At 44.9% G+C, this 26275-nt stretch overlaps 13 protein-coding genes across 13 annotated transcripts; 5 read left to right on the forward strand and 8 right to left on the reverse strand.

Moving 5' to 3' along the window:
- The first annotated feature begins 1241 nt into the window (after window positions 1–1241).
- On the forward strand, window positions 1242–1776 carry GNBP-like3 (GNBP-like 3). Its single transcript, XM_001361128.4, has one exon. The coding sequence runs from the start codon at window positions 1265–1267 to the stop codon at window positions 1730–1732; it is 468 nt and encodes a 155-aa protein (XP_001361165.3). The 5' UTR covers window positions 1242–1264; the 3' UTR covers window positions 1733–1776.
- A 1663-nt stretch (window positions 1777–3439) lies between these two features.
- Window positions 3440–4178, reverse strand: LOC117183576 (keratin, type I cytoskeletal 9). Its single transcript, XM_033377872.1, has one exon. The coding sequence runs from the start codon at window positions 4138–4140 to the stop codon at window positions 3721–3723; it is 420 nt and encodes a 139-aa protein (XP_033233763.1). The 5' UTR covers window positions 4141–4178; the 3' UTR covers window positions 3440–3720.
- Window positions 4179–8587: 4409 nt separating this feature from the next.
- Window positions 8588–9020, forward strand: LOC4804636 (uncharacterized). The gene is made up of 2 exons (XM_001361129.3): window positions 8588–8704; window positions 8761–9020. Exons 1-2 carry the CDS (start codon window positions 8638–8640, stop codon window positions 8931–8933), a joined length of 240 nt encoding a protein of 79 aa, XP_001361166.3. The 5' UTR covers window positions 8588–8637; the 3' UTR covers window positions 8934–9020.
- A 496-nt stretch (window positions 9021–9516) lies between these two features.
- Window positions 9517–10519, forward strand: LOC4804637 (uncharacterized). The gene is made up of 2 exons (XM_001361130.4): window positions 9517–9675; window positions 9734–10519. Exons 1-2 carry the CDS (start codon window positions 9609–9611, stop codon window positions 10432–10434), a joined length of 768 nt encoding a protein of 255 aa, XP_001361167.3. The 5' UTR covers window positions 9517–9608; the 3' UTR covers window positions 10435–10519.
- Window positions 10520–10822: 303 nt separating this feature from the next.
- LOC6898579 (uncharacterized) lies at window positions 10823–11493 on the forward strand. The gene is made up of 2 exons (XM_002138563.3): window positions 10823–10932; window positions 10994–11493. The coding sequence occupies exons 1-2, from the start codon at window positions 10869–10871 to the stop codon at window positions 11425–11427; spliced, it is 498 nt and encodes a 165-aa protein (XP_002138599.2). The 5' UTR covers window positions 10823–10868; the 3' UTR covers window positions 11428–11493.
- A 559-nt stretch (window positions 11494–12052) lies between these two features.
- Window positions 12053–13670, forward strand: LOC4804638 (bleomycin hydrolase). Its single transcript, XM_001361131.4, has 2 exons — window positions 12053–12705; window positions 12763–13670. The coding sequence occupies exons 1-2, from the start codon at window positions 12154–12156 to the stop codon at window positions 13630–13632; spliced, it is 1422 nt and encodes a 473-aa protein (XP_001361168.3). The 5' UTR covers window positions 12053–12153; the 3' UTR covers window positions 13633–13670.
- A 910-nt stretch (window positions 13671–14580) lies between these two features.
- LOC4804639 (uncharacterized) lies at window positions 14581–14990 on the reverse strand. The gene has a single exon (XM_001361132.4). It carries the CDS (start codon window positions 14945–14947, stop codon window positions 14633–14635), a length of 315 nt encoding a protein of 104 aa, XP_001361169.2. The 5' UTR covers window positions 14948–14990; the 3' UTR covers window positions 14581–14632.
- Window positions 14991–15128: 138 nt separating this feature from the next.
- On the reverse strand, window positions 15129–16046 carry LOC4804640 (actin cytoskeleton-regulatory complex protein pan1). The gene is made up of 5 exons (XM_001361133.4): window positions 15859–16046; window positions 15763–15792; window positions 15501–15584; window positions 15387–15437; window positions 15129–15322 (listed from the first exon to the last, which is right to left on the reverse strand). Exons 1-5 carry the CDS (start codon window positions 15952–15954, stop codon window positions 15254–15256), a joined length of 330 nt encoding a protein of 109 aa, XP_001361170.2. The 5' UTR covers window positions 15955–16046; the 3' UTR covers window positions 15129–15253.
- A 5382-nt stretch (window positions 16047–21428) lies between these two features.
- Window positions 21429–22249, reverse strand: LOC4804641 (gram-negative bacteria-binding protein 3). Its single transcript, XM_033378888.1, has 2 exons — window positions 21794–22249; window positions 21429–21655 (listed from the first exon to the last, which is right to left on the reverse strand). Exon 1 carries the CDS (start codon window positions 22175–22177, stop codon window positions 21803–21805), a length of 375 nt encoding a protein of 124 aa, XP_033234779.1. The 5' UTR covers window positions 22178–22249; the 3' UTR covers window positions 21429–21655; window positions 21794–21802.
- Window positions 22250–22292: 43 nt separating this feature from the next.
- Window positions 22293–22969, reverse strand: LOC4804642 (Odorant-binding protein 57e). The gene is made up of 2 exons (XM_001361135.4): window positions 22740–22969; window positions 22293–22669 (listed from the first exon to the last, which is right to left on the reverse strand). Exons 1-2 carry the CDS (start codon window positions 22797–22799, stop codon window positions 22328–22330), a joined length of 402 nt encoding a protein of 133 aa, XP_001361172.2. The 5' UTR covers window positions 22800–22969; the 3' UTR covers window positions 22293–22327.
- Window positions 22970–23049: 80 nt separating this feature from the next.
- On the reverse strand, window positions 23050–23994 carry Cpr57A (Cuticular protein 57A). Its single transcript, XM_001361136.4, has 3 exons — window positions 23817–23994; window positions 23374–23736; window positions 23050–23290 (listed from the first exon to the last, which is right to left on the reverse strand). The coding sequence occupies exons 1-3, from the start codon at window positions 23844–23846 to the stop codon at window positions 23108–23110; spliced, it is 576 nt and encodes a 191-aa protein (XP_001361173.2). The 5' UTR covers window positions 23847–23994; the 3' UTR covers window positions 23050–23107.
- A 118-nt stretch (window positions 23995–24112) lies between these two features.
- LOC4804645 (trypsin 3A1) lies at window positions 24113–25120 on the reverse strand. Its single transcript, XM_001361137.4, has one exon. It carries the CDS (start codon window positions 25089–25091, stop codon window positions 24294–24296), a length of 798 nt encoding a protein of 265 aa, XP_001361174.2. The 5' UTR covers window positions 25092–25120; the 3' UTR covers window positions 24113–24293.
- A 26-nt stretch (window positions 25121–25146) lies between these two features.
- BORCS7 (BLOC-1 related complex subunit 7) lies at window positions 25147–25916 on the reverse strand. The gene is made up of 3 exons (XM_002138565.3): window positions 25709–25916; window positions 25600–25643; window positions 25147–25537 (listed from the first exon to the last, which is right to left on the reverse strand). Exons 1-3 carry the CDS (start codon window positions 25800–25802, stop codon window positions 25358–25360), a joined length of 318 nt encoding a protein of 105 aa, XP_002138601.1. The 5' UTR covers window positions 25803–25916; the 3' UTR covers window positions 25147–25357.
- Window positions 25917–26275: the final 359 nt, after the last annotated feature.

Raw genomic sequence — 26275 nt, forward strand, 5'->3', positions numbered from 1 at the left:
AGCCTTGCCCGGCTCTGGGCCGGCGGATTGTAGTAGTTTTAGGTGCTCTTGGGCCAGTGCGCGTGTTAACGTAAATAAATTACAAACACACATACACACACACACACACACACTAGATAGAGGGAGAAGAAGAGACTACGCAATCAAGTGGTCAGCGGCATGCAGCTTATAAATCAGAGGCAGAGAAACAGTGCCTCTAAAAACATTTCGGGAATGGAATGGCGATGGAATGGGCGATGGGCGATGGATGGATGGACCCGCATAGCAATGGGTGGATGGATGGATGGATGGATGGATAGATGAGTGAGTGAGTGAGTGAATGACCGAATGACTGAATGAATAGATTGAGCGGGGAATCCCGGATAGATGGATGGCTCGTATAAATGTCCAGCTATTTAGTTTCGGTTTGCTGTGGTTTGACTTTGCTTGTTTTTCCCCCCACTCACACCAGCACCCGCTCCCACTCACTCTCTCCCTGTGGGGAAATGGGAAAAGTTGATATTGTGCTTTTTCCCGCTTTTAATGTTGTTTCGGGGACAATTGTCGGACCCCACGGAGTGGTTTTTGGCCTGACAAATGGCAGAGCAATTACGAATTAACTAGCATCTGGTTATTGGACAGTGGGAGGGGGGAGGGACAGATGGAGATGGGGTCTAAGCCGCTTTAGCTGCGAGTCAGTGTGGGTCAGTGAAGGATAAACAAGGAGAAAGAGAAGAGGGGACGAAAATACTAAACCTAATATATAGATAATTTATCATATAATAATTCTAGTATATTCTTGGGACTGGCGTTCAATGGAAGATCATTTAATAGTCATTTAAGTATGATGCCCTACCTCGTGCCTTTGTCCGCCTCATGCGACGCATGCCACAGGAATGCCGACAGCATATTTGCAGCTGAAAATACTGTGGTCGGTGGCCGGACTGCCAGCAGAACAGCAGAACCGAACATAGCCGCATAGATTCTTGTGAGTACTCCCATATTATCGCACAAAGGACTTCACTTGCAAACGCCAACCGCAGTCGAGAGGAGATGGCAGGGAGATCAGGGCCCAAGAAATATTACTGTGCAAATATTTGTATCGCATACTTTGGGGCGCACACGAAAGTATCTCTCTCTTGGAACGAGGGGGATGCAAATGCATCCGGCGGGTTATACACAGCTTTTTCTTGATGGAAAACCCAAAACGAAAACGAGATAAGCACTAGGGCTCTCCGTACAAAAGCCGCGTATCAGCGCTAGACGGAATCCAGTTATCAGCATCATGTCGCGGCGAATAGAGATGCTGCTTCTACTTCTCATCGTGGCCCTCTGGCTGGGTCGCAGTGGGGCGTACAGTGTGCCCAAGGCCACCGTCAAGGTCAACTCGCCAAAGGGCTTCGAGGTCTCCATTCCGGACGAGCCTGGAATCACCCTCTTCGCCTTCCACGGAAAGCTCAACGAGGAGATGGACGATCTCTCGGATCAGACCTGGGCCACCGACATCGTCACAGCACGCAACGGACGCTGGACGTACCGCAACCGCAGCCACAAACTGCAGCAAGGAGATGTGCTCTACTACTGGACGACGGCGCGGTACCATGGCGTGGACTACCACAACTACAACCAACGGTATGTGGTCGGAGGAGGTCAAGGAGCGAACACGCAGCGCATCGATGCGCGAGGTTCAGGCGGTGGCCATCAGCCGATTGTAGTCAATGGCCAGCCGACTATCAATATATATGTGGCATAAATTAAATAAAAAAAAGCGAATATAGTGTTTTGTTATTCAAAGAACTTATAAATGTATTTTCAGTGATAGATTCAGATGAAGATTTAAAGAGGTTCTTAGAGATTTAATTGATGCGATGCCTCTCTCAGAGACTTACACTTGGCACAATAATATAACAATATCCTTCTATTTCTCTATTTATGGATAGTATATGCTGGATTCTGTTTGGCGGATGTCATTGGCGCGCGTCAAACGCGTTACGCCGTTGCATTGTTTTATTTTCATACCGTTTTCATCTCAAATGGCCATAAATCAAAGAAGCACTTTGTCACAGATATAGAAGCAAGTATCCGGATCGTATAAATCATTTTGGAATCCTACCCCCCTCTGCACTCCACTCCAGACATGTGTCACCCAAAAAAGTGCCACAAAAACACAAACAGCACCAAAGAAACTATTCCCAAAGATGCGTATCGTATCGCATCTTTTCTCCTCCTACAAACTTCATAAAGGGTTACTTCTGGGCACAATTACGTTCTCTTGAGACCACAACGCAAAGACCAGATATGAGTTAAAGTTTTGGAACAACACCTACATTTCTTCAGACTATAGTTCTATAGGATATGGGTGGTAGGTGGTAGTTTCTTCATATGTACATATGTATGCTCCAAACTGTTCCAAAATTATCCAAAAAACCATTGTCTAGGTTTTTTACGATTAAGGAGCATTAAGGCTGTTCTAAGGATACTCTCTGAAGCGCTTCTGTTGGGGCCTGCTTCGTGTTACATCTCTGCCTTCGCATTGCTTTTGACCTGAGCCGCTGACCGCTTTCAACGCCTGAACGTCGAGATTAAACAGAACTTCTGTAGGAATATTAAACAATGTTCTTGTCCATTTGTCAGTACTCATTTTCTGCAATTTAAGAATCATTTATGGCAACAAAAAATGCACGACGGAATCGTTGCACTTTTTCAGTGCATACACATATCTGCCACACATATTACATGCATACATATGCACACTTATACGTATATATGTATGTATACTGAATATGTATATTTCTAGATTCTCTGGAATGGAGGCAGCGAACAAGCGAACAGCAAGAGACGCTGTCAGCAACATTTGCGAGGCTGCTACCTCTCCGTGCTGCCTCTCATTTTCTCATTTCGTTTCGCAGCAGAATTCTAGCTGGCGGCAAGTTTGTGGCAGTTTCTGTTGTGGCACTTGAACCATGTCACACCCGCACATACACGCAGACATTGGCCACCATTTTTCACGTTGCAGGCACAAAAATGACTTGTGACGACAACTTTATGAGGCACTGAGAAAACTGAAAAAAAAAATCAACTGCACATGCCCCATATACCACATACATATGTACAAACGATATATACTTTTATGTGAACTTAAACTTTTGACGCTTGCTGCAATAAAGAAATATTTAAATTTCCATTTTTACGACTACTCCCCCCAATAACACTTATAGTTTGTTTTTTGATGGCCATTTCTACAATTCTAAGCCATTTGGGATGCAAAATGACAAGGAAAGCTCCGGCAAATGAATTAGTATATAAAGTTTATACTCCATTAATGCTGAAAATAAATGGAGCCAATAAACGTCTACAGTTTTATGAAGTGGATTGGATATTAATTTTTATAACAGGTTGAGTTCCACTGAAAATCTATGGGATCTATTGGAGAAAGCTACAACAAAATTGAAAAAAAAAATCAGTCTATTTTCTATTTCCGCTAAACCTAAGCGGAGGTGCATCAATGTGTCAAATGGCTTGGCATTTATTATTATTATAGGGGAGGTTCAACCGATAAAAAGTAAAACATATATTGAAAATAAATAGGAACAACTTGAGTGGTATTTTTGAAGATTCAAAAGTAGAACTACAACAAAATTTAGTAAAAATAAGTATAATCTTTACTATTCCTATGTTCACGTTTCTAAAAAATTATGTATTCTAAAGATTTTATTCTATTTTTCTGGCATATTTGTGAGGTTAATTAAGATAATAATGATCTCTAAATGGTCCTCCTGTATTTAGGCCGTTATATAAGCCCCCGCCAACCGATGAACCGTCAAAGGGCCCTTCCGTGTGGCCATCGCTTCCAATGGGTCCTCCTCCCGTACGTGTTCCGCTTATGAGGTCCGAGTTTTGGCTCTTACTCCCAAAAGGTCCGCCCGTGTGGCTGCCAATTATCAAGCCGCCGCTCTTCTGTGCGTTTTGGAAGGGTCCGCCACTCGTACCCCCCGAAATCAGTGCAGCATCCAGGTTATTTGTGGCGAAGGGACCGCCGGTCTTAGTGCCACTGATCAAACTATTTCCGGACTGATAGTCACCATAGCTACCTCTATAAGTGGGGTTTGCCAGAGTCGAGGCCAAAGCCAGCAGCATCACAACAGCGACAACCGGTCCCATCTTGATCTCTAGAAATACGCGACTGATGAGCGAGCGAATATGTCATCGATGAGACGAATCTCTTATCAGAAATACTTGAACAACAAAGCCCCTGGCGAAGCTTTTTCGATCGGAGAATGAGCAAACCTGTCCACCCCCATTGAGCTTTAAGCTTGACAAAGTGAACTTTGAAGCCCGTATCGGGGATGGGACCTCCACCCATAAATTGCCATCAAAATAACCAAAAAGAAAGTGTAACTTTTGCCATGAATATAAATACGTGTCCGGACACGTTCCGGACGCTGGAACTATCCCAAGAACCCGCGGGCGGGCATCCTCTAATGGCTAAAATATGAAGCCTGAACTCTGGTTGGGGTACGCGTTTTTGAAGGAAGGAATGCGCCGCCGAGCTGCAAATTAATTATAAAAGATTCCGCTGCCAGAAAGTTAAATATTTTTGCCTCAACTTCAGCTTCAAAGTGTGGGCGTGTAGGGGCGGAAAATAAGTTGCCAGCAACTTGACGCACATTTGTCACATGCCACCGTGAAAAGGGGTTCCTTCTACAGGTGTCTTGCCACACACCCTCCCCTTTCTTGCTCTCTTGTGCTCTTGGCTGCCGCTGATATATGGCTCTTTAAAATTAGTCCAAGTGCAGAATGTCTGAACGGTGTAAAAAATGGCAAGAAATTGCGAAAAATTGAGAATAATTGCAGAAATTTGTCAGGCTGTTGTCGATGTTGTTGGCAAGGTTGGGTTGGGGCCTTACGCTTTGAACTTTGAAGTTAATCGAAAATCACTTCATCTAAAGGTTTGATAGAGTTTTGGGAATAAGCATTCTTGGAAATAAAACTTTTACTCGAATCACCCATACATATGTATATACATCCATATGTACATACATACATATATGTATGTATTTACCCATGCGTTGTATATCAGAAAGGGGCTTTCTTCGTAGGATAATGATAATATGTGATAATATATTCACATACAAATTACAACCAAAAAAGGACATACAAAATCTAAAAAAAATTGGTATTTAGGATCAGTTTTGGCTAAGCTATGAGGTTTTATGGGATCCTCCTCCACTCCTTCCGAAAAGTTCCTACAGGAGCACTATTTCTTTATGGACCCGAATGAATTCCAATTAATTAAGTGTTCAGTTACCTTTTCATAACCATAATCATAAGAATATTAAAGCGATTTTCTTAAATTTAATTTCCTCTAATTGCGAAAGATTGATAGAAGATGTATAGTAATCTGCGTTGTTATGTAATTAACCATAAGACATCCCTCCAATACCATCGAAAGTAATAAGTGCACCGATTTGTGTATAGCTCAAAATACATTTAAGCAAATCAAAATGTTTGGCGCTCATGTTTCTGTGTATGTTTGCCAGATACACTGAAAAAAATATATAATATTCGATGCCAATTAAAATTGAAATAACATTCATATAGCCCGAAAATTCAGAAAGACTCGGGACATGTATCAATGCGTCATGCACAGGACATGTAAGCTGTATCCATCTCGGTCATTTTCTTTGCAGCTCGAGTCGAGAACACATCGATGTGCCGCGTCATGTGGAAGCCATGATTTCCTGAGTAGTAATGCAATTTTATTGATGCTTTTTGTAGGAACGATTTCCCCCCCCTTTTTCCTTGCTGTGTAGCACCTTTATGGGGTGGGGTGCTGGGGCTGTGTACTCAATTAGCATTAATGAATCCTCTAGGAGGATAATGCCTGTACAGGGTAGGGAGTGTAGTAGAGTGGCGAGTGTAATTTGTGCAGCTCACCTGGATAATTGAATTAATGGCGCTCTGCCACTGTTGCCACTGCTGCTTCAAGTTGTTGTTTGCTTATTAAGCTAATTGTCTTTATTAAGGCTACCTGCTTTGCTTTGCTTCCTTTGTGACGGTCCGAGAGTCGATTGCAGCACTCTTAGACACGAGTTTCTTGACATTCTCAATTGATCAAATGCATTTTCCATGTTCTCCACCAACGACGGCAGCAATGGCTCACGTCGCAAGTCTGCAGCGGCAACACAGTGGCATCGTCGTTCTGCATTCCAAAATCACACAACACATTTTCCAAATGCGAAAGTGCAGTCAAAGTCGTGCAATATGCAGTGCCCCCCAGTAACCTGCCACCAAAAGCGCCACACCATACCCCACCACACCCTACTCAGCAGCTACTCCATCACTCCCCATTACGACACCCTATTCCATCCCCCATTCGGCTCTACTCTCCGCTGCTGATCATCCATTTAACAGACCTGGCGTTGGTATATACGGGCAAAGGGTATTACGACTATGTACAGATGTTTGTTTCCATTGATTTAAAATTCTCAGTTGATATGTTTTCCTGCAGAAACTTTTTACAGATTGAAACCTTCAAGATCGGAGCACCATACCATATATTTTCCAAGGATAAGAACAATACAAAACTTTTCTTTGAGATCTACATCTTTGTTTGTAAGATAAACTCAACATTAGATTATTATACAAATATTGGCAACATTTTATTCGATTCGGATTACTTGTCAATGGAATAATTTTTCTTTGAAGGTAAAAACGTGTTTTATTCTTCAAACAATAACCAAACATTGATAATAACAGTTGTTCAACATATTTTTGATCATATATCTTCCATAGAAACGATCGTTTTTATAGGGTATCTTCAGCGTTGGTCGACGTTCGTCGCTTTTCCTCACTCCCTCTCTTTTGCCTTTTTTATGCTTGTGCAGTCAGCCGTTGATAGAGACATTGCAAAAACAGAGAATAGCAAAGAGAGAGAGAGAGAGAGGAAGAGGTGTACTGTGGCAAAGAGAGGTAGAGAGCGCGCGCGACAGAGAGCAAACTCCTCTCATGCTAGTATTTTCTAACAGTGCTTTACGCTTTGTCTGCCAGCCGTCGCCAGTGCTGCAATTGTTGTTGTTGTTATATTTAGCATCGCATCGCAGACGCAATTTATATAAAGTTTAATTGATTGGAAAATCAAATTGATTCGATTCGATTCGCTCAGCAAAAGCAACAATAAAACGAGCAGCCACAGACACGCAAAGATATTACCCATAAACCCCATGTCCAGACCAGGTTATGTCTCTGCGACTGCAAACAAAATTTCAGCGTCAAAGTCGTTTATCTTGGACAGGATTCCAAGGCAGTGCGGAACATGAACTACCTCGAAGCTGGATACATGGCAAGATGAAAGATGAAAAAGAGAGTTGAGGGATCAGGAATAGCCGCTTAAGGTAATAGTGTATCTTCTTTGTAGGGAGTCAAACCAAAAGGCAAGTATTCTAGCGAACAATGAACGAGTAGCCAAACAAACAGCGAGAAATCATATACATATGTATGTACATATGTATGGTGTAAAAGGTAGACATTCTTTAAGATAAGTGAAACCAAAGAAAATGGATTTAAACAAGATAATTATTATCATTCTATCGAGTATTCCACGAGTATATTTAAATAAATTATTCGCACAAATTATTACAACGAGTTCTTCAAACGAACATTAAATATAACGAGTATAAGTAACGAGCTAACGAGTAACAAGCCAGAAACTAGAAAAGTCACCCTGCCAACTTGTAGTTAACTAACAACGAGAATGCAAACAAGTGCAAGCGAGTAGGTAATCAGGTAACGAGTTAATGCATTTACATACATTAAGCCCGCACCGCACCGCACCACACCAACAAACCCTCTCCAAGCGGACTAACTTTAAGCCATTGCATTTTATAACCACTTTAGTTTAAACTCGCTCTCGTATTTTCACAATTGTTTTATTCCACGAGTGTTATCTAGCTAACGGAGTTGAATAAACTGCTGCCCAACACAAACCATCCACATCCACATGCGCCCCCGCACTCTATAAATCCCCCACTCAACCGGAGAGGCAGGCAACAACAATGCACATCTGTCATTAACAAACAGCGCAATACCTGTTTAATTTTTATTGTGAAACTTGCCACAGAGAGAGAGAGAGAGCTTAACTTTTCTCAATCTCTTCTCCCACCCAATGCGGCACCCACTCATCGTCGTTGAGGCCAATGTCAATGGCCGAGGGGCGAATCGGGCAGAACGATATGTTTAATGGCAAAAGCAATAGAAAAACTTTTGCGGATAGCAAAGCAATTCAATTGAAAATAATTAGAAACGTAGCCAGCCACATGGCGAAACTTCTTAATTGCCCGACTATTGTGCGTCGGATGGCGAATGCGAATAGAGTATGCCAGTATGAGGGGGTTCTCCGAGAGTGGAGTACGAAAGACAGCAAATTGCATTATGCATAAGCCGACTACGACAGAGACCGACCCAGCACGTATCCATTGAAAGAGCGAGAGATGGACAGACAAATCCAAAAGATAGACGCACAGAGAGCCAAATAGAGAGATAGAGAGAGAGAGACAGAGAGGGAGAGCAATGAAAATACATATATGTAAGTACATACGAGTATATATAATCCACGCTGATATTTTGAAGCTCAATCATTTTGAACTCTTCGCCCTGACCATGTGCCACCGTCGTCTGCATATTCTATTGCTCTTGTTGTGCCTCTTCAGCTTTGCTTTGCTCAGCGGTAAGTCTGATTTTAGATCTATAGATTCTTGCATTACGTGGCATTCCGTTTTCCAGTGAATGGCTTGCCCTGGGGGGGACCCTCGTCGAACCATCATGCAGCCAGTGGCGGACCCGCCTGGAATGGCGGCAATGAGGAGGACCCCCGCAACATCGTCCTCCACGCGAACGGCAACGGCAAGGCCAACTATGGCAGCCAAGGCACCATTCTCCACAAGTGGCGTTACTGATCGACTCGGGGGCAGAAGTTTTCTAAGAACTAAACTCATTTAAGACACAAATTCAATGTATGATCAAATAAATATAATAGAAATATATCTTTACCTCCAAATGATATGATTGTAATTAATGGACGATCTTTGACGGGTTTCACTGACCCAACTATCTTCAGACTCGCTGAGTGGCCATATACTATATGATTCCATTAACTGATAAGCTCCTTAGAGATTCAGCGATGATCCCAAAGAACCTAGAATCTTTCTGGTGATTTGTAAAGTGGGAATTTTTGAAAAAACCCCACACATAATCGTACCTCAAATGAGGCACGTAGAGTTGCCAATAACTAAGAAATAAATTATGTCTAGTAAACTCAATCGTTTGGCACGCTTCGCTCTAGCATTTTGGGGACTTGGTGACTCACGAAGGCGGCCCGGCACCGATCGCAACCGCAAGTCGTGTAGAAGCAAAATAGCAAAACAAACAAACAATCGCGCGCGTCTCTGGCAATTCCCGGTACCAGTGATTGCACCGCTGACCTCCCCACCAGTCCTATCTTTTCATCCGTCCGTTCAGACTATACTCTATACCCTATACCCCATACTGAGTGCAGCGGGAACGAGTATACAGAGCGACGATAATGTATAAATAGCTGTCACTCGACTTGCCATTGAAACAGTCGATGCAAAATGGGCTTGGGTAGAACTTTGATTATATTGGGGCTAATTGGCAGCGTCGTCGCTTGTCTGGCTAGCGGTAAGTCATCTGCGTAGTTCTTAATCTCCTCGCTGATGAACACTCTCTTCCAACGCAGCTATGCCCCAAGGGCCGGGCTCTGATGACCAGAAGATACTACGGAGCCAGGGAAGCACCTTCCTTTCCAACGGTGCGGGACAGATCATACGGGGAGCCGATGGGAAGACCATTTTGATCGGATCCGATGGCCGTAGGATTATAGCAGATACCTCCATCTCGGAGGAGGATGCCTCCCAGGACGATGATAGCTTCCTCGTCCAGAATAATGGTGGATCCAGCATCTCATCAAACGACAACAACATCTTCATCAATGGCGGGCAGTCCAACATCATCACGAGCAATGGCAAGACCCTCCAATACGGTACGGGAAACATCAACTACAGTGGCTATAATGGACACTCGATCAACGTGGTCAATGGCGTCATCACGCTGAGGGAGGGCGGCAAGCAGTACACGTTCGAGGCACAGCCGCCCAACGTCGAGAAGAGGGAGGCGATTGTCATCAACGGCCAGCCAGCCACAGTGCAGTACTCCCACGGCGATGTCATTGTAGAGCTAGCCGATCAAACGGTGATTGCCATTGTTGGTAATACCTCCTTCATTGGCGATCGCACATCCTTTGAGAATCGGGACAAGCTGCAAGCGGAGGCCAAAACGTATGCCGAGAACATCCAGCGGCAAGTGCAAGAAGGCCTTAAGAAATCGCTCCAGCAGATGAACGAGGATCTCCAGAGGAGTCTGGGGAACATTCGCTTCTAGGCGAGTGAAGCAAAGCATCTAAACAAAAAACCCTGTAATGAAGCTTGACGACCAATAAATATATATCTTTGTTACACAAATGGGATTGCTGATCGTTTGATTGATTTATTTTCTTGATATTAAGAAATTATTGGCCCCATTTTCCCCTATTGCAGAGAAATAGACGGACAGACGGACAGTGTTAGGAGATGCTTAATTCTGTGTATGACAAACCACAGTCCAATCAAATCCAGGGTGCAAAATGAGAGTGTATAGACTTCTTTGTATGTTGCAACAATATTTAAGACACTCGTCTGACAACAGCCCATCAAAATCTCACCGATTCGCCACGCATCGCTCTTCCCAAAACGACTGCTTTGGTGTCGTATATAGAGCGACGACCATGGAGTATAAATAGCTGGAACTCGACCTGGCATTGAAATAGTCGCTGCGAAATGGGCTTGGGTAGAACTTGGATAATACTGGGGCTGATTGGGAGCATCGCCTGTCTGGGTAACGGTAAGGTATCTACCCTTTGATGAGGATTATCCAAGGAATATCTTTCTCTCTGCCACCACAGCTGAGCCTCGATTGCTCGGCTCCGAAGAGGATGCCTCACTGGAGGACGATAACCTGAGCTTCCTCAACAGCAAAAGCCAGAAGTTCGCCTCCTCCGCGACTACGATTATCGAAAACGACCACACCTTAATATACGGTTCGGGCGACAACAACAAAATCACCTACAATGGGCACAGATTCGTTGTAGACCATGGTATCATTAAGCTGTTTGAAGGCTCCAAAACGTACACGTTCCGACCCCTTGGAGCCAATGTGGAGAAGAGGCAAACGATCGACTTTAACGGTCGCCCAGCCACAGTGCAGCTCTCAAACGGCAATGTGTTTGTTTATCTCCCCGATGGAACGGTGATGGGCAGGATCGGCAATAGTTACTTTGTGGGAGACCGCTATGCTGTGGAGAACCGCGACAGGATGATACGCAATAGCAATCTCTAGATCATACTGGGTAGCAAAATGCATTCAACAAAAGTGACTCAAATAAAGTTTATTGACGTGCTACAACATTTGTCTTGCTTTCCGTGGCCACGACTCGAGGGGCGCCATAAAAATGCTAAATATTTACTTTGAAAAAACAAATGGGTTTTTTCGCTGAGAGGGAGGTGTCACCATTTACTGGTATCCCCAGCTGATCCGCCGTTCAATTTCTATGCAAATTTCCCAGAGCTTAACAATAATCTGTCTACTAGTCGCAAAATAATTCCATTGTCATAATTCCGTGTGTGGGAGTCGCTTACTCGGGAATCGGCGCACAGCTTAGGTGTGATTGATTAGCAGATATTCTGTGAATGAAGCGCCGCGGCTTAATTGCGGAATTATTGAAGTACAGCTTTGAAATGGGCGCGGGACAGTGTATCGATGTTATCGATTGTGCCTCGATGTATTTGCAGCCCTACTGTTATTTTTGCATGAACAACAAAACAGCAATTTATGATGCAATAACCCTAAGACTTTCCTCATATATGTATTTTCTTTAATTTCGTATATATTTTAATGAATTTATTTAATTTTTTGACGCGTTCATCTCTAGTACAACTACAGCAAAAAAATACGTTATCGAAGGTCTTTCGCGCAAACGATATACAACTCTGGGCAGGCGCACATCTGACATCTGGTCACACTTTGCCCTAAATTTCTGGTTTATTTTTGTGCACAAACTTTTGAATGTCAGAACAGCCCAACATGTGCTTTTCTCTGACCATCGACCAATTGTCCACTTGGCGCAAGCAGTTCTACAACGAACCACGGAATCTTATCGCCCAGAATGTGTGCACGACCCACGATCCTCTGAGGATGTGCCTGCCTATTTTGCCCACCGTGGTGGCGGGTCCGCCTAACAAGCATGGAGTGGACTCGGAGGGAAAAACCACCAGCGGTGGCCCCGCCTGGATCACCACGGGGCTTGACCTGCTGCGCCTGGAGTTTGCCAAGAGCTTCCCATCGCTGCCGGTGGACTTCGAGTTCTCTGCGGGCTACCTGGTGTACTGGCACAAGCTGGAGCGATGCAACTACTTGCTGCATGCGGTGGCCGATCATCTGATGCGCGGCGAGCCCGTGGATGGGCGACAATTTCGATACTTGATGAAGCATGTCGTTCCGGATGGCGGGAACTGGCAGATGTTTGTGAATCTGGTGAAGAAGTACGGCGTTATACCCAAACAGTGCTACCAGACAACGGGGCGCACACGCCAGCTTAATGTAATCCTCAGGAGTAAGGTAAGTATATGCCCGAATAGGTATCCAATAAGCCACAGCTCCCATCGTTTTCCTCAGCTGCGTGAGTTTGTGAGCGTGCTGCACAATCGTTTCATATTCGATGGCGATGGCAGCGCCCTGCCAACCCTCATCGGGGAGATGATGCCCCAGCTGTATAAAGTGATCAATATCGTTTTGGGCGAACCGCCGCAGGAGTTCAAGTGGACGTACTACGACTCAAAGAAGCGTTACCAGTGCCTGGAGCCCTTGACCGGCTCCACCTTTTTCAAGGTACTGGTGAGCAAGGACTTCGACCTGGATGAGATGGTGTGCCTGGGCCACGATCCGCGCCTGTCATCCAGCTACTTGCACAACTACGAAGTGGCTCTCAGCTCGAACATGGTGGGTGGTCAGTTGCAGCGGTACAACAATCAGTCAATGGACGTTCTAGTACCGATCATTGTGGGGTCGCTGGTTGGCGGCAAGGCTGTCTGGTTGGTCTATGACCTGCTGGCGCACTCTTCAAAGAAAGCATCTACTGACTTTCCGCTGCTCTTTGGCTTGGAGATGTGCACAATTCTCAACAAGGCAGAACGCATGCTCTACAAGGAAACGCGCCATAATCGGGTGTTGCTGCTAACGGAAGTACGCCTGGATGACGAGGATAAGCCGCTGGAATTCCGCACCATTGCTCCGTCGACCTCGACCACGTTGTTTCCAAGCTCATCCGCAGCAAATCTCCGAGAGATCAACCATAGTGTGGAAGAGAAGGCCAAGATTCCAAGGCCTAAGGCACCCTTTTGCATTAAAACGGATTGGATGCGGGAATACGCCTTCGAGATTGTCGTACACTCGAGCTTTGTGCCGCCCGATGTCCTGGGTGCCGCCACTAGGAAGGAGTGCAAAGAACTGCCCCCATGGGATATCATGGGAGCGTTCCTCGATTGATTAATCCATGTTTCAATAAACCCCACAATCACATCATATCCATGGGTTTCAATATCGTTATTTGATCCCTATAGTTGAAGCCATAGCGAGAGCCAATGTAGATGCGCTTGGGATTCTTCGTTCTGGCTATCAGAAATTCATCATCCTCCATGACCTCTGAGGGCAGCACGAGGATCACACTGTCTCTGTGGTGCTCCAGAGTGGCCATTTCGTTGTAGAACTCGATCTGTTTTCTCTGCTTAGATCGCCGAAAGTAGAATTTATAGGGGTTTCCCTTTGCTTTGGTTATCTCAATCCCATTCATGATTGCGCACACTTTGTAGTCCTTGTACTGAGCGCATTTATCAATATTCCCTCTCATGTAGGCCGCTGCATGAAATTCGAAGGGAGTATCGTTATCCGGATGTTCGTCCGTTGAGCTGGAAGTAAAATATCTATCACCTTCAATGTCTATCGGATAGTCCACTTCAGCCACGCCATTCGCTATGAGACCCAAAATTATTAGAAGGCACCAGTTTCCCATTGTTTCTTGCGACAGTCTCAGTTTCCCGATAGGATGGAAGTGTGTCAAGATCTGTCAAGGGATGTTCGAGAAGAGCTTTAAGCGTATCGAATGGATTCCATTCGCCAGTACATTATTACTGTGGCGCATCGAATGGATGGCTCTTAAAGTGGTTCGTGTATTCGTTTCCTGTATTCATGTTGCTTATCGCAAAATTATTTAAAAATCCCACAGCGTTGTCGTCACCGAGGCGCGACCTTCACTAAGTTTTTCAGGGAATCGACCTTACGTGCCTGGCATGCCTAATTAGGCATTAGAGGGGGCTTCCACTGCCACTGTCCCACTCCTGGGGCCTCTCGAGTAGCCAGCAAGTCGGCAAGACTTAAGGGATTTGCGCCCCCGTGAATTTCGCTTTGACTTTGCATAAAATAGAAACAACAACAGCGTTTATATTCGACTTAAATGTAACTTTATTTTTGCCATTAAATGTACCACAATTTAGTACTGCCTGATGCCGTAGTAGGGATTGCTGTATCCGTAACTGGGGTAGCCATGCCTCGGCACCGCAACAGGCTGATAGACAATCGGCTGTACCACAACGGGCTTTGGGAGCAGATATTTCAGCAGATGACGAGGCTCACGTACGAGAGAATCGACCTGGTCCGCTGTTGTCGCTGGCGCTGCGGATCGGGAAATCGCATTAGCATGGTCGCCAGCATCTGGCAGATCAGGATATGCGCTGTGGACACCAGGAAATGCCACCACCATCACGATGGTGAGGCTGCTGAGCAGGAGAAAGCCAACGAACTTCATCTTCAACGATCTGTAAGCGAGTGAATTGATTGAGGATCAATCATAGCCTTATATACACAATATATTGGACTCGTCAGGTAGTCGATCCTTAGCAGGTGGTGCTGCTTTCTACCTGTTCTGATCCCCGAGCAGCTGCAGGGGATTATCCTACAGAACCTTCTCAGAAACAGAATGCAATGGATTTGATTTTTGGAATGCTTGAAACAGTTTTATTGCTCGCTTGGTTTTTCTTTGCTTCGATGTGGTTCCCATTGACATACCCAAACGCCCAACTATATGCCTATATCTGTATATATCCGTAGACCCTTACATCTGTGGTGGTGCTGGCATGCCTTCGGGTGGTGGAGGAAGACCGGGTGGAGCCTGACGGCGTTGCTGAAGGCAGAAGTCCCCACAGATTAAGGATCAGGATCAAATCGAACATACAATTTGTACTTACTCTGAATTCCTTGGGTGGTGGTGGCTCCTCATTGGCCACTGCGCGACGGGACTGGAATGACATAGATTGATGGATAAATCCTGCGTAGGATCAATAGTTCAATCTGTGGCTTACCCTGAAATGCTTGGGTGGCGGTGGCGGCTCCTCATTGGCGACCATCGATGACTCGTTGTTCAGGTCGCGGGCATGGCGCCCTGCCTAGAAGGAGGCATTTAACAAAACGTTGTATTAACAGGGCTAAATTGGCAACACGCCGCCATTGCTGTGCCTTCTGCGGATCAAGTTGCTCCATCTGCTCCATATCTTCCGGCGTCTCTTTTGGGGCCAAGAACTCTTAAGATTCGTCCTCCCAATTTGCTTAGCCATTCGCACTTACCCTCTGAAACAGACCCGTGAGTTTCGGTTCCTGCGAAAAGGATTAACCAAAATAGTCACTACAAATCATCCCGTGACAGGACTATCCCCCACTCACCTCAACACCGTTGGTGGAGCCACTACCACGTCCCTCAGCGCCAAAGAGCATCAAAGCCACAACGTAAATAACCAAAACAGCACAAAATAGCTTCATTTCCGAGCTGTCACGTTCCCGACGGTCACAATAAAAGATGCCAAGCCAAAAGATGCTACGGAGAACGTCGACTGTACTAAAGTCGGGTCCGAATAGGTGGCTTATATATGCTGCCCCATGGAGATGGGGGAGGAGAAGGGGCTATGTAATTGGCTTGTTCGAAATTCTTATCCGAAATCTTGTCATATGGCAAGTTAGCTGCGATTGCTGCGATTGTCGAAAACATGTTGATTGGCTTTTAAATCATAGTTATTAGCAGATATATCTTGTAGATAAATGGAACATTGCAGTTCCAGCTTGGGGGACGTGGGATTTTTGATAGAATTGCATGTGCATAATGGATTTTTTCCATCAGAGATACCACAGTGTTTAAGGAGTATTCTCATTCGAGAAGGTTATTACTTCTAAATAAAGATTGTTTCTTACACGAAACCTTTCACCTTTCTAAACGCGTATCGCATCGTTCAGCATGGCTTTGCCACAGCAAATAAGTTTTATAGCTGCAATCTCCGTGTTCTATTACATAACAAAATACCGTCATTGGCTTACCCTTCTTCTTCCGTTGGACAAATGATTCCATCCAAGGTGGCGGCGGTGCTCTTCTTGTGCTATTTTTCATTATTTCCGCTCCTGAGCGCCACAGCGCGTCTACGTTTGCTCCGAGCTTTGCATAATTTCGAAATTATAACGCGCTTTGATGTTGTCGCCGACGCGCGAGGACTCGTCTGGGAGGCAGAACGACATCCTCGGCTACGTCCAAGTCAAATACAGCAGCGGGACGACAGAACAGCCAGAACAGCGCCAGCGGAAGACAAAGGAAAGTGTAAATGAAAATGGAAGTACATGGAAGCTCTACCGATACCCTTCAAGATACATGGCAGGTATAGTCAGTCTCTTTGGATCAGAGATCACAAAAAGAAAGTTTAAAAAAATTAATATCGGAAATAAGTGATACAAAAAATACAGCGTCGTTTTTATCAAGCGGTTTTTTAGAACAGGATAATTTAAATTAATAAATTATAAACACAAATGTAGTACTATTAAAATGTAAAATAAGGGTTATTTCTGATTTTAACAATACTCAATTTTTATAGATATAAAAATTATTTAAGGAAATTTATTTTTAATTGTCGTTTTTAGTTTATATCATTTAAACATTAGAATTAGTTGATTTGTTTTTATTTCACAATTTTTTAAATTTAACTTAATATTAAAATCTTTACCGATTTTTGTGATCGTTGTAATATGGGATATTTCAGAATGGTAATCCAATCTAATAATTTTAAATGTTCGATTACTACCAACAGCTAAAAGGACGATCTGGGATTCGTTTCCTTAACAAGCGAGAACTACATAGTTTTCAAAGAAACACCAATCTCTGCATGAGAAAAATATATATATATATATTATATATATATTTAAGTGACAAACATCTGGTTGAAATCGTATTACCCCAGGGAAGTGTGTAGAAATAAATAAGCGCACTTTTTTCTCATTTCCGTTGCTTACTTTGACGTGTTTAGTTTTTGATGTGTACATTCTCGCACGCAGAGAAGACAGTGGGGGATATTGTGCAGGGGGGGCTATGGGAGGGGTATAGGTAGTGGAGCAAAGGAGAGAGAGGGACGAGGAAAATGCTTAAATTCGTCATTCGACAATCCGGACAGCGTGAGGCTCCTCCTCAGGGCTCCTTTCCTGAGATGATGTCTTACCCTCTCTCTCTCTCTCTCGCTCTCTCTATCTCTCTTCCACTGTCCGCGTCCCTGTCTCTGTCGCCGGGCGGCATCCTCTTTTTGTCTGTATGCGAAACTTTTCTCATTAGAAAACTTTTACTATTTCCGCTACTCAACGCCAAACGCAAACAACAAACGACAAAAATGGGGAAACACATAAAAAACACCATTCGGATAAAAGACAGAAATGCGTAAATGTGTTGTAAATAAAATGTTTGATGCGCCCAAAGCACCCGGCATTCCATTCCTTAAGGCAACTGCATTTCTATATATTACATAGAGTGCAAAGCTTCCTTTCGCTACTCGAACTCTCATAGGACATCTGAATATACACCTACAACTGCAGCCCTGAATCCATCTTTGGGCGAGTAGAGTGTTGAGGTCATGAAGAGTTATTTTTCCTTGATCCCCTCTTGATCCTACAGAAATCTTCTTTCTGTGGCATACATATCCATACTTTTGGGTAGCAAAAGTACTGAAACAAACAGACCATCTTTGCTCAAATAAATCTGCCTTGATCGATCCTATTATCTATTCTCAATAAAGGCCACAAAAAACATCTCTCAGGCCAGATATATGTACATATATGTATGTACATACATATATATTCTGTGAAGCAGCAAAAATAATTAAATCAAAACCTTTGGGCACCACCAGGAAAAAATCTCCCGAAGGAATATATCCTGCGGCAAACGTTCTCCTCGAGTTCTTTAGACAACAAATACAGGACAAAACAACAGACCCAACAAAGGGCGGCTCATAAAAATGTCTTTTATTAAATTTTCCTCTGCAAAATCAATAAATCAGAACAGCGCGGCATGCAGCTTACCTCAGTTTCAATTCAATTCAATCAGATTTTCTTATTTGATTTTAACTTTACCTGCTACGACTCTGTCTGTAAGTCGGAGAACTCTCTTCCTGCCGCCTGAGTGCCGGCGCCCTGCCACTTCTTCCTGTTTCCTGCGCTTGCAGCGCACTTCCTTCGAGTACCTAGAATTTGCTCTAATTTGATTTTGAACGGCAGGCAGCTTCTCTGCGATTTGCCGCGCTGTCATCTGTCATCGCGTTTTGAGTCGCAAATATTGATTTCACACCCAAAAGGCAAGTGATTTCCTATAGGTGAAAGGTGATGTTCAGATGGTTGTCTTTAGCTCTGCCATTGTTGGTGCCACCAACAGTTTCTGTATTTTAAATCCACTAAAACACTCTCAACTTTAATCCTAGAGATCGCAAAGCTCTTCGATATTTACTCTACTGTTGATCTTATAAATTTAAACGTTATTATTCCACCTCCAAATAGGCTATCAAAGGCATTTAGTAATTCAGTGGCTGCTCGCACCATTAGCGGCCCATAGATTCGCAAAAGCTGGTCATTTAATGCGGCATAAGTGGCAAGTGAAATTAATGCTCGGCTGTCCCAATTCCCAAAGTGCCTGCCTGGCCAGACCTGGCCTGGTCCGAGGCGAAGCCTTGCGCTAATGCAAAACATAAACCAGGGAATGGAACGCCTTAGTTGCATATCGATGCATATTCAACCATCGAACAGGGGATGCCCTCTTTCTCCGGCGCCTGTCAGCAATAAGTTCAATGGGCTACATCACGTCGCCGGGCAAACGAGAGCATCACGAACCGGATAATGATCAACGAACTGTATACGTTTCCGCAATCGTAGTCAAATGGACAAACATGCACACAAAGTGCACCGGCTGCTCCTGCTCCTGCTCCATCTCCTGCTGCAGCAGGTCCTGCTCCAGTTCCGACAACTGTTCCGACTAGGAGGTCCTTGCTGCTGTCACTTGGGACTCTCTGCATCGGAATGGGAATCGACGGTATCGAAGCGAAGGTCATGGGAGCTTTAGCTGTGGCCCAAGCAGCTTATGCCGCTTCACTGGCGATGCCAGCAGCCTGCCAACCATTCCCCACCCTCATCTCCATCGCCTCCCCGTTTGAATATTTTGCATTATTGATAAACTGCTTTCTCGTAGTCGTCATCGTTGTCGTGGCAAGAAATAAAGCAGCGGCAAAGAATATTTATGACACTAGGAACACAAAAATATGTACATCTATATGTAGGTACGAACGGGAGTGTATTCGCAGTCAACGGAGCGAACCGGAGCGACAGGCAGGACCGGCCCGGCCCAGCCGGGCACGCCCCAAAGCTCGAAACGTGTCGGGCATTAAGCGCTTGAACGTGTGTAACAGGCTTCTTCTACGACAGGACCCGGACCCTCTACGTACCTCCACAGGATAATATAATGGTACTTTTACAAACGTTTGCTAGGCAATACATGGCGATGGGACAAGGTTTGACTACAGTAGATCAGTTCTTGGCTATTTACTCATGGGAAAAGGCTTGGGAAAACCTTTGTTTTCTATTCACATACATCGAAACAGCATTATAAATCAGTTTATGCTATTAATAATACGGATAGTATGGATAGGAACCAGCTGTAAATGTTAGAAAAAATGTTCATCCTTAGGGCATACAAAATTCTCCATTATCCTCTCCAAACTACTAGAAACTCTTGCAATTTTTGGCAATTTCTGATGGGTACCCTGCATAAAGGTGGGGAACCGGGCGATACAGGCGCCAATGAAGCGTTTAACTGTGGCGCAACCACTACGCAAAGCACGGAAATGCTGCAAAATTATAAAGGTACTACCGCAGTAGTGCGTGGTCTCGGTATCGGTATCGACAGCCTCGCTAGTTCAAAAAGCATTTGCCCGACCACCTTTCCCTGCGTGGCTCTACCTACTGTGCCCCAGCATTCTCCGTTCTCACGCAGGCACTGCAAAAAATAGTCGGACGATGGACGCTGTAATTGCATTTGCTTTGTTGTTGCTTACAAAAAGCATGCAGCCATAAAGAGGAGAAAGGCGAGAAAAAGTTAACGAACGGCAGCGTGCACCGCACAAAGGGCGAGAACGTACTGGAATGACATGAAAACCAAAGATATAGACGATACTTGGACACCTTTCTAAAAATGTAGCTATAATTCGAAAAATTATGGAGAAACATATGGAAACAATCTTTAAAAAGATACATATGTATATGTAAAAATATATGTACATATATCATTTGTAATTTACAGATGCCGTTTCCATTCATCCTTCGACTATGATGTTTTTTATCGACTCTGTACGAATTGCATATAGATTTATGAGATAACTACAAATGTACATACATAGCATTGTATATCCCAAGGCTAGTTTCTGTAGCTCTGATATCTATGAGCGCGACGATTGATCGACTGACTGTTAATCTTGATCAAAGAATGCCATATCCCCACAATATACCCATCTATATGACAATTACAGGGCATGGGTAAAACAGTCAAATGGGCGTGGTCGTGGGCATTGCGTCTGTCTGGTACGCACACATCACGTAGCGAAGTTGCCGCAACTAAAACTTCATCAATTTGCCTTGCGAAAGCTTGGCAACTTTTTGCCCCAATATATCTCTCTCTTTCTCTTTCGCTTTGTCTCTGTCTCTCTGCGGATGCGTCTGATGGGTGGTGCAGTAAGTATATCCACGCACACACACACACACACACACACACGTGCATGCAGCCCCCGACCAGTCGTCCACTGCATAAAGGACATTACATCCCATGGTTTGGTTTGAGCTTCATTTTGTGTAATTTTCAGAGACTCCTCCTGACTGCCCATCCATCGCTCCATTTGGCTATTAATGCCTCGCGTTTTATTTATGATTAATTACGGCGTTTAAAAGTCCATAAATTTTCTGTGGAAAAGTGCATTTTTTATTGACAAAAATAATTAAATACGTCACACCCATAATGAGAGCCTGCAACAGTCCCGGCATCCAGACACAGACACAAGATGAGGACGGGCGGCACAACTCAATGAAATATGATTTTACATTAAAGAAATTTCCTTCCTTTGATTTAAATATCCATTGACTTGATTACATTACGGCAGGCTGCATAACAAGATTTATTTACCATCTGTATTTAAGGAAAAATTAAACATTTTACTACTCCTGGCACTGGAAGATATCGAATTTAAGGATAGATTGCATTGAGATTTAAAGCTCTGCTTTGATAAGCTTTTATTTATTACTTCTTTTTTATATGAAACCTCACATGCGAATGCTAATTCCTTTGACTGTCATATACGGAAACCACAAAGGCCCCATCGTCCTGACGATAACCCAGGCCATTGTACACCACATACGTCCAGAAGAACAGGGTATCGCCCAGATTGAGCACCGTCTCACGATCCCGAAAGGTCCAACGTCCCCGCTTCGCTTTGGGTATATCGCGGGCCCACCGTCCCGCCTCCAGACCGTCGAACTCTTCGTTCACCTTGCCATGGAAGGCGAACAAAGAGATGCCCTCTGCATCTGGTATAGAGACCTCGAAACCCTTGGGGTAGAAAACCCGCACGCTGGCATCTGGTACCTCGTAGGCGTGGCCCGACCAAACCAGCACCGATAGGAGAGCCAGACAGAACGTAAGACGAACCATTGAAATGGTACGGAGCGGAAGCGGGAGCGGTGTTATAGAATCGAAGCTTCCAACAGAACTGGGAATGGAAATGATATTGCGGCTGATCTGGTCTTTCCTTATCAATATTAAAGAGTGAGAGAGAGCAAAAGCTTTATTTTTAAATCATTATCATTCCCAAGTGGTCGCTGCTCTCAGCGACATTAGACAGTTGGCCATGCCGAAACCATATTCACAAATATCCATTTCATCGGCGAACTCGTAGCGACAGTTGGCCACGCTTTTGGGCCACGACTTCTCCAGGGCCTCCGTCTCCAGGTACTTCTCCATATGTAGCTCCCCCGAACCATCCATGATATTCATATCGAACAGCATGCAAGTGGCATAGCACTTAAAAGTCCGATCCAGATCTCTGCCTTCCAAGTTCTTTAGCCAGTTGTCAAGGAATGCTCTTTGCTCCTCCGGGGTTGTGAATTTTTGCCCTCGACATGGGTTAAATATTGCAGTATTACTCTGTGTAAAGAGAGGTAGGAGAAGAATACCAACGCAACGTATGGTATCATCGTTTCGAAGATCAACTTACGTGGGCATAACCATATAAAAGGAACACCGAAAGAAGCAACGATAGAAGTTGATCTGACATGTTTTGTACTCGAAATGTTGTTTGATGATACGGGTATATTCCTACGAGTACTTATAGCAAACAGCTCTCAACTGAATAATCTGATATATAATACAAATTACTCGTACTATTCTTCGTGTGGACAAAAGGTGAAATCTGATTTCCAATTATTCGAGTACTAATTGGGTTAAAAGATTCAGATACTCTTGATTGGCGGGCATCTATCCAGAACATTCAGCAGAATATTCCCCTCTTCCATTTCAAATGCCAATTTATACATTGAGCCCATAGTTTATTTCATTTTAATTTATTTAATACTTGCAGAGTGCTCAAGGATGATACTGTCCATCCTCCACCTCTCCATGCTCTGACTGGGCAGCTAGAGCCAGGCGCTGCGCCTCCTGCTGGGCTCCGATGGCCGCATGCTCTGCTGCGATGCGCTCGAAGTCACTCAGATGCTTCTGAGTGGCATGGGCCACCGCGGCGCTAGCGTGTGGAGCAGCTGCTTGAGACTGCAGGGGGGAATGGAATGGAAAACAAAGCTTCAGCACGATCCGCTCAGTGGCCATATGCACTATTATACACGAGCACTCACCGCTTGGCCGGGCGTGTGGCTTGCATGCTCTTGTGCAATGCGGTTATACGCGTCGAAGTGTCTGCGCTTGGCTGCCTTGACGGCGGCACTGTCCTCCAGCTTGTGGCTCAACTGAGGGTGGAAGCCGTTCTCATCGGCCACATACTGGACAGTGCGCACCTGGTTCTTGGGATCCACGTAGGAAAAGGCGCCGCGGATGACGCCCGAGCCGTCGGACACCTCCGTATGCTGGCGATCCACATGGCCAGGCGCCCGTCCAGCCTGATAGCTAAACACGTACGGATTGGCCGGACTGTGGGTCTCGTGGTTGACAAGATGAGACACATCTGAGGCGACTCTGGGGGCACTCAGTGCGCATACGACCTTCGTGACAAAATCAAAAAGCAGGAAGAGTGGGCGCCCGTTAGGTCATTGTGGCTGAGGCAATCACTCCCACGACTTACCAAAATGATCATCAACTGCTTCATGGCCATGTCTCTTCTGAGTGTCTGTCTGCGTGTGCTAACGTGCCGCCTCTGTTGTTCAGCTTCGAACGGTAACTGAAACAGACTTGGCCAACATCTCTCGTTCGTTCCAGCAGTTCATCGTCGTGGATACCAGACCCAAAAACAGGTCTTTGCCTGACGACACAGCTTTCCGAGCTGCGCCAAAGCTTCGCGATGATTCGCGAAACTAGTTTTTAACATTATTGCATTCCCTAACAAGGTAAACTTTTTGACATTAAAACCGAATAAACAAATTAATTTTTGAATAAGTAGCATTTTTTGTTATTTGTTAGTCATCTTCATCTGAACTTGAGAATCGATTTAGAGAGTTATATACGATATTAGAGGGATTTCTAGACACTTTACAGTGGCAACTATTTCATAACTTAGCCATAAGTACAGTGAGTACACAAGTATGTACAGTAGTAATAAAGCTTAAACCATTTCGGTCATCGTCTGGGCAATCCAATCGGTATACTCCGAGACTCTCGTATAGACGCCCGGGAACATGGCATTGGCACAGCCCAGGCCCCAGGATACAATGCCGTAGAGTCGCATGCGTCCATTGATGCTGGTGATTAGCGGACCACCGGAATCCCCCTGGCAACTATCGCGACCACCCTGCGGGGTGCCAGCACAGAACATGCTGCTGGTCACGGTGCCAGCGCCAAAGTAGTTTCGGATACACTGCGACTGATCCCGCTGCTGGACAACCGTGTATCGTAGGCGCTTCTCCGGCTGCATTTGGGAGATCGACTGGCTGCCCCAGCCGCTGACAAAGAGCTGAGCCGATGGCTCGATGCGGTCCTGCCTTGCGGCCAGGACAATGGGCTGGATATTGCCGCTGTAGACGAGTGGCTGCTGTAGCTGAATCAGCGCAATGTCGTTGTTCATGTGCGTGGGCTGGTGGAACTTGGGGTGCGGAACGATGCGTTGGATGCGAATGTAGCTGCCGCCAGTTGCCCATTCGCTGCTGCCGGCTCGAATCACATAGTACTGCGGCTTGCTGTACTCCAGCACACAGTGCGCGGCGGTCAGGATGTGGGTGGGCGAGAGGATAGCGCCGCCACAGGCATGTCGCGTACCTAGCTGCAGCGAGATCTGGTGCGGAAAGTGGATAATGTTCGTCTCCCAGCCGCCCACAATGCGGCCATCCTGCTGGCCAGCGGTGATGTTCAGCGCCCCAGCCGTCCAGATAAACCAAAGTGATATCCCCAAGCGTAAACTAATCATCTTGCTTCCAGTTGTCGACTGCGTTTGGCTCCTCTGTGGTCCGCTCTCTTATAGCCAGCATCGAATCATTCCTTATCTTATCTCCTGCTCGGTAGACGCACTTCTTCTGGTAGTCACGGTTTTTCGGTGGCCTTAGCCAGGGTCAGAGGAAGACCTTGTCCCTGGCTATCTTTGGTATTTATGAAAATATATAGAGGGCAATGCTAGATGATTAAAGGGTGACTGGTGAGTGAGTGCTTCTACTGCCTAGGCTTTTGCTCTTCCAATCATCTTTCCATGGCCGTCACCTGCTCCTTGAGGTAATCCAAATGATTGACGCTGTCCTGCATCACATCGTACTGATAGCCAACGTGCTGCAGGATCAAGCTCATCTTCTGAAGATTCTGAGAGCTATAATCCGACACGACATCGACCTGAGTAAAGTTCTTCAGAGTCTGATGCATAATCTGAAGGAGAAAAAACTGGAATTTATTGATTCTGATAAGAAAGAAGAAGAATTAATGCTCACCTCATTGGTTTTGGATGCCCGCACAACCTGGCGTGCCACAGAGCCTGTAATTCCACATAAAAGTTTACATATTTTATTAGGAACCAACCTCCTGTGTCCCATTTCTCACCCAAATTATTCACGTTTATCCCAACGCGGGCACACAGACGCTTCTTGGACTCATCGAAGAGGTGACGGGCACTCGAACTAGATGCAGATGCCATTGCTATTAATAAGTAAACACTATTTTAAATGTTAAAAAACTTTTGCGGAAATTGAGAAAAGTTCAAGGCGATCAGCTGTTTTTGCGATATATCAACATATCGATATATATTTTTGACTTAATTTGATAATATATTTATTGGTGATTGTTTTAGGCTGGCATGTCATGCCGATGCACAAGAAAATATCGTTATTTATATGCGATAAGAGAAACGAATTCAGAGGCTTATTTTTAATTTCTCCTCCACCTTTGTGTGGTCCAATGCTGTTTGCTGTGTGCCGGGCTATGCTATCCTTGGTTGTAGATATTGACCCTAAATGTTTAGCTTGTTTATATGTGCTTAGCGATAGTTGTCACGTGTAGAATGTATACTTGGAGGCGCTACTGAGCCGTGTAGTTGGTATGTCGATGTCATGTATCAAACTTAAGCGAGTTTTTAAATTAATTAATGGGCTACACCCTTTCCCGCCCAGG

This window comes from Drosophila pseudoobscura, chromosome 3, assembly GCF_009870125.1.
Source record: "Drosophila pseudoobscura strain MV-25-SWS-2005 chromosome 3, UCI_Dpse_MV25, whole genome shotgun sequence".
Taxonomy (NCBI): Eukaryota; Metazoa; Arthropoda; class Insecta; order Diptera; family Drosophilidae; genus Drosophila; species Drosophila pseudoobscura.